Here is a 14,610-nt window from a genome sequence, read left to right as displayed (position 1 = left end):
GGAAAGCATGTACATGCACAAACAATACCTGGTAATGACGTCAAAGTGACATGAACAGTAGGCAAAACATTGTACTGTTGTTAGTCAGGAATCTAGGTTATAATAATCCAAACTGGTACAATGGGTACAAACGGGTACTCAGTAGTTTTCCGTGTGTCTGAACGAACAACTGACTATAGGGGGCTGCCATAATGTGTGTCATAGGCTCAATATGTCAGTTTGTCACCTCCCCCTCCACATTCAATAGATCCCATGACCTTTTGTGGCCAGATCTAATTTCCTGGGGTCTAGTAGGACTATAGTAAATAATAGATTACCATAAAAAAAATTGTAAAGCAATACATATTTAGCCATAATGCCCCCTGACCCCTTGTCAAAAATCATTAAAACGAAAGAAAGCAGCAAATGAAAAACAATTAACACTCATCTTTTACTTTCTCTAAAAACTAACTAAAACATGAACCTTGGTTGAGAAAAGTTGTCCTAAAGTAAGATGGCATAATAATGGACGCCACTTGGGCTGATGGGAGGAGTGGGGGGGGGGGAGCTTTCGGGAGCGCTTGTTATGGAGGGAGGCGCGGGGCGGGGAAGGGCGGGCTAACCTGCGCTGATAGCTGGGGGTTCGGTTGGTAGATGCGCTTCCGTCGCTGTTCTTCAGGTCGTCGTCCCACCGCCGCCGAGTGTAGGAGCCGCTACGTACCAGACTAGCGGCTGAATCCCTGAGGAACCACAAGCTACAAATAGCACCCGAGATCTCCACAAAAAACATAATCACCGACACTTGTTTTAAATGAGAGCAGCCAGTCTAATCCTGGGGTTTAAACATTATATTATATATGTTATATAATTTTGTTCCCAACTAGTAGACATTCCAAATGTAGTGTTATCCAGCATTAAATGTAGGCTGTTAGGATAACACTGCTCAATAAAATCTACTGTTCTATTCAAAGATAATTTACAATTTCAGGTATTTAGCAGACGCTCTTAATCCAGAGCGACTTTCAGAACACCACAAGGTAATGCATCAAATGCATAGATAATCCTAGATAGTAATCTAGGATCATAAGTAAACTAAGAACGTATCTACCCAACAGTAGAACATCCGTACATTGAAACTAACATTCCATCTAAATGACAAATTTCAGCCTTTGCATAAGGCGACTCTGCACGGCCGTCGAGGCTAGGGCAAGTGCTACGGCCAAGAGCCAACAGAGAGGCTGCAGGAAGCCAGACACCATGCATAAGCACAGAGACCGTTGGCCTGCGACAACACTCGCAGTGGGCAGCAGGCGGCGCTCAAGCCAATACGTAAAAACAGGGTAATAGACAGCAGAGCCTGCATGGGGCACCTGTTCTCCTTTTCATCGATGTCTGAAGCACTGGCGAGCCTTCTGGGGATGGTTGGGGCCACGTAGGCCAGACGAGTTGCTTTGTCCTTTTCCTGTAGACACAGAGGCAACACAGACAGACAGACAGACAGACCCCGTTAAAATTTAGACCATTTAGAGCTGTTCAAAAAGCTTTCTGAAAGCTCTCACACAGCTACTTTAGATAGACTTTTAGATTTAGCAGCAGCGCAACACAACATGACCGTTTCAAAATATCACGAGTTGCCAGTAACTTATTCTTTCCTTTTGAAATTAACGTCCACTCTACTTAACGGTTTACCTGGACCAAAGTGAGTTCGGTATGTGTCGCTCAACCAAAAATGAACAGCACGCAGTATAATTTCAAGACATTGACCATTGACCTCTCCCACGCTCCCCGTCCTTCTAAAGGCTCATTCATAGTCTGGATTTTCGGTGGTGAGGTGACCACCGGAGCTGAAATAACACTGAGCGGTGGTGAGTAAAAACAGAGAGAAGGGCTGGGGCGGTGGTTTGCTCTGAAGAGAGATATCCCTTTAAGACAAGGAGAAAAAACTAACGGAAGAGAGATCTTCACACAAAACATGTCCTCCTTCTCTGTACCTTCTCTTTGTCTTTGTTGTCCAGGGTGGAGGAGAGGCGGGGGCTGGAGGCCGAGCGCATCACGCCCCCGGCTGTGTCCTTGTCTTTCTGAGCCTCCTTGGTGGCCGTGATCTCCGCCAGCGCGCCGTAGCTGCCCGTCTTCCTGAGGCCCAGGCGCCACGACGCCGGAGACTCGTCCTTCCTCTCCTCCTCCGTTTTGGTCGTCGTCGCAGTCGTCGTCGATGCCGTCGTCGTCGACGCCGCCACCTTCACGGCGGCAGGCTGGCTCACCTGGAGGAGGAGGAGGTTGTGGAGAGAAACGTTGGGAGTCAGAACGGTCCAGTCGGGTTGAGCGTTTAGAAATGAGCATCGTCAAAAAGGCAGCAGTCCAGGGTTTTAGTTGTCTCAGTAAAACAAACGGAGGTTAATGAGGGTACTCGGTAAAATCCTTCGTGTCCATTTAACTTGGAACGCTGGGATTTCACCGTGTACGAATGTCACAAAAGGCGTCCTGGTTGTTGATTCTCTTGCTGGAGCCGGGGTTGGGGTGTTTTGTTTTGTTACAGTGTTTGTCCATACAGAAGTATCGCTCAAAAAGGATTGCTGGGTGCTAGCGGCGTTGTCAGAAACGGTATTTATTAAAGTTAAAATACGTAAATAAACACATTGCCGGTACATTTCTGATACCGGTAAGTGTTGGGGCAGACTCATGAATAAAGAATTGTTTTTAATAGTATTTTCAGAAATTCACCTTCAAGTGGAATGGTTATTGTGAAATATAATATACCAGTGCTGGATAGACACCAGGGTTGTGGGTTGTGGCACTGGTTACATGAATTGAATAAGGAGGTGGTTAGATAGACGTATCCTTGTAAGAGAAGCACGGTCATGTCTTGCTATATTTGCAAGACATGCCAGAGTTATTAAACAAATCAGATGCGGACTTTGAATGAAATATTGGATTGTTACCCAGCAGAGCAGAGAAGATTTCGTTCACACCCCTGATTTTCATTTAGTATCATTGAAGAAAATAAGACAAAAGCACACAGGACAATTTGGCAAATGCATGATCTATTCAACCTGTTAGATCGCTGTTTTTAGGACACACACACACGCACGCACAAGCGCTGGTCAATATTAATTACACAAAAATATCAGAAATACACAACATAACAGCTGGATGATGAGAAAATGGCAAAGCAGCACAGAAGCCACACACACACACACACACACACACACACACACACACACACACACACACACACACACACACACACACACACACACACACACACACACACACACACACACACACACACACACACACACACACACACACACACACACACACACACACACACACACACACACACACACACACACACACACAGGGCAGTGAGGTGTTTTGTTGATGCATGCGAAGAAAACAACACATTGGGACAGTGAGTGACGCAAGGACAAGGGGAAGAGGATTCACATTAGCATCGCCTGGATCGGGCAAATGTGGTTATGGTTTTTTTTAATGGTTTTAATTTATTTTGATCATCATCAGTGCGGAGGAGGTGCATAACGTAGGACAAGAGAACAACTCCGGGACGGTGCACACCAAGGCCTCACCATCAGCTTTTTGGGCAAGAGAGAAATGCCAGTTTTGCGCAAGCCTTGACGCCACAATGCAGGACAGCCCGGCTCCCCCACGGGAGGGATGAGGGAGGGATTCATACAATCAGACTAAAAGCCAACCAAGACGAACGACAGCCCGTGTTGAGAGACAGAGAGGAGAGGGAGGTAGAGAGAAATACAGAATGGAACGTTGAGTAAAGAAAAAGGGTTCGAAAGAGTTATCGAAGCAGCAGTAACAGGAAAAAAAAACACACTTCATGGAGAGAGAGAGAGAGAGAGAGAGAGAGAGAGAGAGAGAGAGAGAGAGAGAGAGGAGGTAGAGAAATACAGAATGGTATGTTGAGAAAATAAAAGGTCTGTATAAGAGTTATCGAAGCAGCAGTAACAGAAAAAAAACACACTTCATGGAGAGAGAGAGAGAGAGAGAGAGAGAGAGAGAGAGAGAGAGAGAGAGAGAGAGAGAGAGAGAGAGAGAGAGAGAGATACAGAGAGAGAGAGAGAGAGAGAGAGGAGGTAGAGAAATACAGAATGGTATGTTGAGAAAATAAAAGGTCTGTATAAGAGTTATCGAAGCAGCAGTAACAGAAAAAAAACACACTTCATGGCAAGGACAAAGGTAGAGAGAGATAGAGAGATAGAGAGATTTTTAAAAAGGCCTAGTCACACCGCACTGTTTACTGTCAGACAACAGAGAGCATCATTATTGTTCTGGGTTGGCATGAGAGGCAGCTCTGTTATTAATATACAAGGAGAGCCATTGAGGAGGCGACGAGAGACAAGAGATTCGCTGCTAGTGTCAAACTGGACATTGTTGTTAATCTTTCGCTCACTCTCGTTAAGACAGAGGACATTGTGCCGAGCGTGAGCACTGCACTTCAGAAGGAGGAGGAGGACTGGAACAACAAGATCATTTAGAGGGAATGAGAGAGTAAATGAATGAATGAACAACTCAGGGAGAGTTGTTGTGAAGTGGTGGCGAGGCGTGATGTGCTGCAGTGCACGCCAGCCACTGGATGGACTTCTGTTTCTCGTTGTGTGTATGTATTGTGTGTCGACTAGTTACTGTAAACACCTGTAGGTTGCATGCAGCTGGTATCAATGATCTTGCAGTGTTACCCATAATGTTCTCTCTGCTTTTAATTAATGGCAATGTTTTGCAGAACCACACACAGTTCACGATATATTACAAAACATCTCCAATTTCAGATGGCAGTTGATGTGATGCTGCTCATTTCAAACAGAGACCACTAGGCACATGTGTACTATACTGTAGGGAGGCTAAATGCTGGTGCCTGCCTTACCTAATGCTCCCAGCAGAGGGCAGCAATCGCACAAGGGATCTCAATCCCAGTTTAGTCAAACAGGCTTAATGTGCACCCACAGTTCCTGAGCCATGTGACCCATAGGTCAGGACCCTATCTCCTGTTTCCTTTCGCATCGACCCCACCCCCCAAAACGAACCCTAAAATGACTCGGCCAGGGATTGAACCAAAAACTTCCAGTTGGACACACTAACCACAAGGCCACTGACCTGGTTTTGTCGAGTCCTTGATAAACAATATTCAGTGTTCCAAATGTTCTACAGCAGTAAGTAATACCGATCCAGTTGCTGGGTTTCAGTCTAGCCTTAATTTGTTTGGCTTTTCTGCCTATAATTGATCGTTTCAAGTGAAGACCGACAGGAAAGAGGGAGAGAGAGAGAGAGAGAGAGACGGGGAGAGACATGCAGCAAAGGTCATCATGAACGGGACTCGAACACACGACACGCCGTTAGGCCAGAGCCTGTATGTGGTATGCGTCTACTCTGGACCATCCACTAGGCCAGCGGGCGCCCCCAGTCTAGCCTTCTAATTCAGGGCCTAATTTAAACCTGAGACAGCAGGGAAATGCCATAAACCATCTGGGTAGAATAGAAAACTAACAAATCTGTCTCTAGGAATAGAGCCAAGCAGAGTCCTCCCAGCTCTAATTCTAACCGTAGTAAAATGTTAACACACACCCAGCGTTAAGCTACCGTTAACCCCTCCCCCCGCCTTGTGCAGACTATTGCCATGTTTGTTAATTGTTTTTGTTAATTAAAAATGAATGGTAACTGAATGGTAATTTTGTCCACAGTTCCTCAGTGACATTTACTGTGGCTCCGTGTTCAATGCACCGCAATTAATGCACTACTGTTGGTGGATAATTTACATGGTGTTATCCGTGGTGCCATTCATGTAAAGTTGTAACCCCCATGTGTCTTCAACCAACCATGAAATTGGATTTGCGTTCAACTGACTATAAATTAAATATGGTTAATTGTATTGTAAAAATATATATATAACAGGGCGTTGACACGTCTCACGAGTACGAAGTCTAACCTGGCGGAGTGGAGGTGCCCATCAGTACGGCAAGTTTACATTTATTGAAAAAGGAAAAAGCTCCCGCACAGTCTTCAAACGTAGTTCTTATGGGAAATCAGACTGTTTAGACCTTCATCAGGCCATCTTTACGATAAAGATAAGATATAGATACGGTAGTGATTTTGTTGTAAAACGTTTTTAACTGCATTTGAAGACAGTGTGCAGGAGTTTTTTCCTCAATAAATCTATGCCTTTCCCTTTTTCAGTGTGCCGGGCCCTCGTTTGGTCTTCCCCCGACGGACCTGTCGCCTTTGCGTGTGCAAGAGTCTTGCTTTTTATTAGGTAGGTAGGAGGACTGGGTTGAGTCGAGACTAGCATTCATAAAGACAGACATCACCACTGTCTGAAAACAACAGGGTATGATTGTAGATCGACTATTTACACTGTATTTTTAAGTATAAAAAAAATGAATGTCAGTAATTTCTTTGTCATATCTGACCTGTGCATTTTTTTAATTACCAGGCAATGTTCAAATGCCACGAACACAATTAAATTATTAATTGTGACTGAAACGAATCATCAACTTAAATTTGTAATGGTGACAGCCCTACATATACGGCCCATCCTTTGAGTACAAGAGGTAAGATGGTGAGGCTGAACGAGACTCGTCCCCCAGTCCGTACCTTCTTGACAGGCGAGGTGGGAGGTGGTGGGGTCACCTGGTTAGTAGTGGTGGTGGTGGTGGTGGTGGTGGAGCTGGTTGGGGAGGTGGTGGTGGAGCTGGTTGGGGAGGTGGTAGAGGACACAGTGATGATGCTGGCCGCCGGGGCAGTTGGTGGTGGCATTACTGTCGTACTGTTGTTGTTGACCGGAGCAGATGGCTTGCTCTTTTCTAGGTGGAGGGGGGGGAAAAAAGTTAAAAAAGCAGATGTAAACTTGTTTTTGTCAAAGGCAACGAGGAGGAAGTCACCCAGCAGAGCAGGAAACAAGTGGCTGATGGATTTCGATGAGGTTACAGTATGTTGTGGTTGGACTTCTAAGCCGAGCAACAGAGGGACCTCGTCCATTGAGCTTTCTTAAATAGGACTCTTGAATGTAATGTGTGTTTAGTGGTCAAATTGGCTGTTAATGTAGACTTTATGCAGTGTTGCCTTAATGTAGACTTTATGCAGTGTTGCGTTTGACAAATTAAGGAATTAAGGAATTACGGAAATTGGGAACATTGGACTACCCCGTGTGAAAAATAGCTGACTTAATGATTTTACAGTATTGTCAAGAAGATAAATTCCCTGAAGAAGACATTGCTAGGTCGAAACATTGTTGGTTTCTCCTTTTTAAATACATTTTGCATCGTGGCTACGAGTGTGCAGCCTTTTTCTTTACGTTCTATTTTTATTTACCAAGGCCAGCAGCACCTCACCAACACTGGTGTGCGCCCTTCTCCTGTTTGTTTACAAGATAGCAAATTAACCTAAACGTCGCCACATATCATATCACCACAAGCACCAGAAATCCAGTTAACTTTGGGTTAACAATGGGAAAATTAAATTATGTATAGTGGGCAAATGGAAACACACACGGACATCATGTTCAGCCCTTAATTTTGATTGAAGTGCCGGATTCATCATCAGTAAAAAAGGAGGATTTAAACCAAATTAATGTCAGAGGTGAGAACCAATTATAGGGAAAATGTCTGATAGCAATGCCAAATCCATGCAAAGTCCATTTTAATAAGTTGCAAAATCTCAGCCACCAGTATCATCATAGCAAGCAACCCTATGAGGCGGTGTCTTTACTCTTTTTTTAACTAATTTACTAGAATAGCAGGATTTAAATGTAGTTGTCATTTAAATCAGTGGTTCTCAAAGTGGGGTCCGGGGACCCCCAGGGGTCCTTGAGGGAGTTCCAGGGGGTCCCCAGCTAAATGATAGTTAGGAATCAAATGGACCCTTATGGAACTGTAACTCAGAGAGTTTACAAATGGAACCAAATGGACCCGTTCCATTTGTACACTCAGAGTTAAATTAACAATGATTTTACAATATAAAAAAATGTCCCAGAGATAAAATGCCATTACATGGGGGTCCGTAGCCTAATGCATGTGAAACTAGGGGTCCTTGAAATTAATGATTCGGAATCACTGCTAGAGACGTAAAAATCCTCTCTTATCGGGGTCACTGGCATATTCATTTTAAATGGGGGTCCGCGGGCTACTAAGTGTCAATTTGGGGGTCCTTGACATGAAAAGGTTTGAGAACCTCTGATTGAAATGATCCCTGTAGGTTTCCCACACAAATACCTGCTTCGTTCTCAGACTCTGAATCCTCTTCATCCTCTTCCTCACTGGAGCAGCTCGACTCGTCCTTCTTACCCTCCTCTTCTTCATCTACCTTCTCGGGTTCTAAGGACTCGATGCGCGGCGCTGTCTTCTCAGACTCCAAAACGAGCGTTTCTTTGCTAAAAAGACACAATAAAAATAGAAAACACCAATGCCTATTAAACTAGTAGTAAACCATTAGTTAACTAGTAGTCATCTATTATACATATGGTAGAGGTGGACAAAAACACAATAAATATTGTTTGGTCCGTTTCGTTTTCTCCACATGGAGCCAACTGACTTGTTTGTGCCCGATTCAAGGAGACGGAAGAAACATCCGCACACTAGTTTATAGCTCCAAGGACTTACTATCTTTGAACCCATTTAGGGCAGAAATGTTATGTTGTTGTTGCTATATACTTTACATAGCAACAAGAACCCCAAAGGGGGTTCCAGTCCTGAATGGTTTAAATGGCAAAAGCCGCAATGTTTAACTTTCGACCTGTTCAGGTCTTCATCAGATGCCTTGACATCCAGCACCTGGCCTAAATACAGCCATAAGATGTGCACACAATCCTCTCTGGATTGTTTGTGCCTGATGCCATGGCGACCCATTGAAGTTAGGACTACACACTCCATACTTGGGCCTACTGTAGGTGCATTGGGAACTCCTTATATGATCATTATGGCTGAGTCATGGTGACATGAGCGTTAGTGCTGCTGTGGTCCGGTCACCGGCCAGCCGGCCCTCCCGTTAGCCAATTTTAATATAAATAAAAATACAGGTAAAGTTACTCCTACTGAAGTTTCTCAACAGAGAATTGTAAAAGTGGAATTCATTACTTTTTTACTTGCTTGTTATTGTCCCCCGTCGTCGTCGTTTCTATCAAGGGAGACTTCTTCACAACCTTCTTCTCGTTTATAAGCTGGGGAAGAAGAAAAAAATGCCGTCAACAATAACATCAAAGAGAGATGTCAAGAAGCAAATTACATTCTATGTTTTTTTCCACAAAAAAATTACTCATTCGAATGCCTCTTCAGCTTCAGTGGTGCTGATATTATGTGAAGTGCTATGCAGTGTTGATTTTGTTTTAGTTTAGTTTTAGTCACCTGGAATGTTTATGTCTAGTTTTAGTAGACTAAATCTACAGTTGTTTTAGTAGATTAAAATGTATTTTGGCGGGCCTTGATGCCGTCGTTAATGACAATCTACACTTGCTGAAAATAGCCGATCTACAAGCTCACAACGTGTCGCAGTTCAGCATGCAACAAAGTGACTTACCGGTATACTGGATCTTGTCCCTTCCTAACATTTTAGTCTAGGGGCTCCATCTTGCGCCACCCATTACCCTTGTTGTTAGCTTGTAGATCGGGTATTTGTACTATTTTAAAATGTTTTAAAATAGTAAAAAATGGCAAAATAAGTTTAGAGATAAGGGGTAAGGGGTGGCGCAAGAGCTAGGGCTCTATCTCTTGTCCACTAGTCCCTTCCTAACATTTTAGTCTAGCTTTTATTTGTTGACGAAATTGTCAATATATTTAGTCTTAGTCATCATAGCTTAGTTTTCATTTAATTTCCATTCGTCAGCGAAAAAAGGTAGTCGACGATCATTTTTATGTATTAGTCGACAAAATCAACACTGGTGTTACGTATGTAATGTGTAGCTGTACACAATGAGCACAGAGAGAAACCCACCAGGTTCTGTTTCTTCTGGAGTTCCTCCAGGTAGCCCAGAACATCTTCGTCTGAAACGTCTAAAGCTGTCTGACCCTGAGAGGGGGAAACAAACAACAAAACATGCTATTCTAGGAAACACCCTTAGAAAATAATAAAATACACACTTGGGGGCTGGGTAACAGATTAGAGATACGATATGAACAATTCAAAACCGAACGGTACAATGGTACAAGAAAAAGTGCACATTATATAAGGCACTTCTGTTGCTTGTTCTGCTTTAGTCTGTCATTTTTAAGTCTCATTTAAAGGTTAGTGATTTTAGGCCTATATACAGTGCATCATACCTGCAGATTCAGAATCTAGGTTCAAGAGCTAGTTTGATGAGGTGCTTATTTGCTATCATTTGTGTAATTTCCCAAATGTGTCAGTTTACTCCATACTGTAGAGCCTACAAATGTGTTTAATAATTGGTTTAGTAGATGTTTTTTACAACACGCTAGCAAATTGGAAACTTTATCATTCCAGCTAACAGCAATTTGTTTTAACCTGAATTTTCTGCAAGTCCAGGTATAATGTGTCAGATAACGTAAGAGGCACATTGTAAAATATCCTTTAAAAAGGATATTTCACTTTCACAATGTCAATTTGTCCTCTAATCAGTCTTGTGAAACACCCCAGACAGTATTTAAGTTGCTTGATTCAGTATTTAGATATTTCATATTAGCTAATAGCTGCCCTTCCTGTACAAACCCATTGTAACTTTAAACTTCATCTACACTGTAGATACTGCTATGCTACTTGTAGGAGCCCAGCTACTACATGATGGATGTGCAGCTTATCCCAGGTTGTAAGGGCAGATTCACACTGAGTCCGTTTGATTCAAACTGTTCCCGAATACGATTGCCTGGTCCCCGTTGGCCATGATTCACATTGGCCTTGATTCTTCCGTACCCGAGTACACAGTTGTTCATTCAACTGAATTCAATGCTTTCACATTGCATCGATCCGTATCCGAGTACACTTCAATCGGTCCTGAGACTACCTCCATGTGGTCCCGGGAATGGTTGGGTGAACCGCTCCGGGGGACGGTACACAGTATTCACACTACCACAACATCTGCCATGTGGTCCCAAGTGCGCACCCGGGACCATAGTGTGAATCTGCCCGAAAGGAGGGAGGGCACTCACCACTTTATTGATGAGGTCCATGTCACACATGTTGTCCACCAGTATCCTGCAGGCCTCCTCTTTGCCCCAGTGTGCCGCTGCGTGGAGCGGTGTCCAGCCGTCGTAGTCCTTAATATTTACATCATATTCTGCTTGGATTAAAAGCCTGCACGGAAAGGAGTGAAGAGGGAGAAATAAAATAAAAATAGCCTTCATGAGAATGAATTAATACATTTGGTTCCCATGGACTGGGATTTAATATTTGTGGGCTCGCTCCAGCTAGCACACACAATAGTTGTCTACAGTCTATTGGGCCACTTTTTTTGGCATCTACTTCCACATACTTTGTGCTAGAAATCTAGTTCAAACTTCAACATGTTCAGCTTTATGCAGTTATTTATGCTTGTATTTGCCAATTTTTGCAAGGTTTTTGCATGAGGAAGGGTCAGATCTTTCTAGTTTCACACAGAGGTGCTATCTGTGGTTGCTATAACAACGCATTCAAACCTCTGCCGCTTCCTGGGGTGGCAGTGAATATGTCACCATCCATCATCACTGGATCAGGGAATTTTCTACTAGTGTACATCGTATGCATTGCGGGTTTTCAGCGAGCCCACGCAGTTTCTGCAGGAACTGCTTTTCTAGTTTTCTATGTTGCTGCCAAATGTCCACACATTTAGAAGAAGTGCACCACAGCAAAGCCTGGTAGCCTCAGTCCAGATTGATGAGATACTGTACTTAAGTAAAAGTATCAGTATAGTGCAATGTAGTGAGAAGTACTCTGTTACCAAGTGAAAGTCCGGAATTCAATGTGTACTTGAGTAAAAGTACAAACGTATTGGCATCAAAATGTACTTCAAGTATCAAAAGTAAAAGTGCTCATTATGCCGAATGTCCCATTTCACAACTGAAAAACATATTTAGAAAATAGCAGATTGGCTATTTTCAATAGGGCTGAAGTGGTTAATGTATGTTTTAAATACAATAATAATAAAATACAATATATTATAATTTAAATAATAATCAAAATCTACAAAGTAACTAGTAACTAAAGTTTTCAAATAAATGTTGTCGAGTAAAAGGACAATGTTTGGATCCCAGATGTAGTGGAGCAGAAGTAAAAGTATTAGAAATACCCAAGTATGGTAAGTGCAAATACCTCAGAATTGAGGCAAAGTAAACAAAAACAGACACAATTAAATAAACTTAAAAGCTTAGTCACCCCTCAGCAGAGACACAATGAGCTCAGCAAATGTTTAGAGAAGCGCCATCGCTGCCAGTAAAATGTACTGGTGAGACATTCTGACCCATTGTCTTCATCGTATGGAAGCTGTGATCCACATTAGCGATCCTAGCACTATCTGTGGCAGTAGTATAGAGCTGTATTGGCAGGCTTCCCAGACCAGATGGACATGGGAGCCGCAGAGCCTTCCCTTGCAGCAGAGTGGCCGCATTAACTCTTCATAGAGACAATGCCTCAACACAGTGCTCTGACAGGCCAGAGACCGAGACATGTTTTTGATTAGCAAACAAGAAGCAAACCAATGGCAAGCCTTAGCGCTGCCTTGGCTACAAAAGACCCCTTTAGTGTGACAGAGAGGAAAGTCTTAACAATCGGTAGTCTTACAATGATCCACTGTTTACTGCCATATTACACAACCCCCTGATTCAGAACTTGGCCGTTATGTTTTGCCAGTCAGTGATGTCCATACAACCTCATACTGTAGATGAACTGCACTTAACACTTCTGGTGCCCAGGAGGTCCACAGTCCACACACGTCTTATCAAATGAAACCGCGGGGTGCTAAGGTATTTATCGATATAAAACGAAATTGCAATTTTTTGGAAGCAGCCATTGCTAGGCAGCGCCTTGCTCAGCCCCTCCCGACCACTTTGGGTGCACGCGCACCCATTACTTCCTTGATTACGGCCTGACAAAAAAAAACCTATTTTCTCTGAATCTATGCTGCCTCCACGTGATTGATCATAACAACGATGTTCTGGACTAATTTCTGACTTCGTCGTGCAACTCGGGTACAATATTAATGCCTCTAAAGAGAGATCAGAGATCAGACGCGATGTAATGGAAGATTTCGCTTCCCGGTTTTTGGGGGAAAGGGAAGATGGGCGTTTTCAGAATAAAATCTCCCTCATGTGCTTGGCAATCTAGCGCCTTTATTGTGAATGATTTGGCGGCACCATAAATGTTAGAGATATGCATGCTTACTTTAAAACTTCAACGTATCCCTTGGCGGCAGCGACGTGGAGTGCGGTTCCTCCTGACTTGATGTGCCGGACATCTTGGATCTGACCGCTGTTGAGCCATTGCCGGGCGTCTCTCAGCATGATCCGCTCTTCCTCCTTCCGGGCAGCTTCGATATCCACCCCTGGTAGAGAAGAAGAGAGAGGCAGGTTAGTCCATCATGCTGCTGGATAATTACAAGTTTATTTTTTTTCTCTTTCTCCCCAATTTAGCCGTTAAGCCAATTGATTCCTCCCCACACACACACACACACACACTTCTGTGTCGTCACTGTGGTTGTGTCCTACCGACTACCAGCGAGGATCCCCCACCGGGAGGACATAGAGCCTCCGTCCTACTCCTCTCCACCCAACACTTCCTGCTGACAAGAGCCGCCCCAGACTATTATGACCCTCCCTCCTCCCACCTGGCGTCCCTCAACACCCGAACACCCGCTGGACAAAGCCAGATGCACCACGGTGGACTCAAACTTGCAACCTCCGTGGTGGCGGGCAGGCACCTTACCGCTGCGCCACCCGAGCACCCTAGACTCCTCCTACACATTGAGCTGAATATATACATGAAATGCATATAACGTGATCGCCGGCAATCATGGCTGTGTGGCGGCTGAGCTATTGTTTTCCTACAGAGGAAGCGGTGATGTTGAACCTTGGGGCAGTGCAACCATGGGCAGTGCATGGCAATTTTACACATGTGCCACTGTGCTCAAAGTTTAAATTAATGTCAACTTTGACCCCGTTTAATGTGACCTTTCAAAGCACAATCACAGAGATAACGGTATGAGAAGTAACATGTATGTAAGATGGGTGTATTTTTGAGTTCCATAAATTGTACAATACTGCAAAGAGAAAGGGCTACCAGATATAGAATTAGGGATAGTTTACAATCTTATGTGAAGCAAAACGCAGTGATATACAGTATTAAATTGTAACATTGTCACTTATGAATTAGTTTGACTTTCCAATGAGTAGTGAATACAAAGAAAAAATCACACCCGTGTGAACTGAGTGGTGCAAGGTCTTATATAGCCTGATCAGCTGTGGTCTGACGTATGAATTGAGAACGTCATCATACATCAGCCAATCATATCATCACATTCTGTGCTCAAACAGACAGACATACACACAAAGCTGTGCATAGGAGCAGAAACAGAAATAGATAGGAACTAAAGAACAACAAAGCTACGTGGAATGGGGAAGCATAACAGACGGAACAAAGATGAAGTATTCATTTCTCTGGTGCAGTGTTAATTTTGTCGACTAAAGCCATAAC

At 43.6% G+C, this 14,610-nt stretch overlaps 1 protein-coding gene across 3 annotated transcripts in view; it reads right to left on the bottom strand.

The window, feature by feature from the left end:
* The window catches only part of ppp1r12a (protein phosphatase 1, regulatory subunit 12A), a 95,158-nt gene that overhangs the window by 31,959 nt on the left and 48,589 nt on the right, over positions 1-14,610 (bottom strand). For all 3 annotated transcript variants that reach the window (XM_079494095.1, XM_079494094.1, XM_079494096.1), the window contains exons 4-12: positions 13,303-13,462; positions 11,097-11,241; positions 9,928-10,002; positions 9,075-9,157; positions 8,214-8,371; positions 6,634-6,806; positions 1,971-2,240; positions 1,350-1,441; positions 603-719 (exon numbers count right to left, since the gene is read on the bottom strand). In XM_079494095.1, coding sequence (XP_079350221.1) covers positions 603-719; positions 1,350-1,441; positions 1,971-2,240; positions 6,634-6,806; positions 8,214-8,371; positions 9,075-9,157; positions 9,928-10,002; positions 11,097-11,241; positions 13,303-13,462 — 1,273 coding nt within the window. The remainder of the gene's footprint in view (positions 1-602; positions 720-1,349; positions 1,442-1,970; positions 2,241-6,633; positions 6,807-8,213; positions 8,372-9,074; positions 9,158-9,927; positions 10,003-11,096; positions 11,242-13,302; positions 13,463-14,610) is intronic.

This window comes from Electrona antarctica (assembly GCF_951216825.1).
Source record: "Electrona antarctica genome assembly, chromosome: 23".
NCBI lineage: Eukaryota > Metazoa > Chordata > Actinopteri > Myctophiformes > Myctophidae > Electrona > Electrona antarctica.
This window is presented reverse-complemented; position numbering and strand designations above follow the sequence as displayed.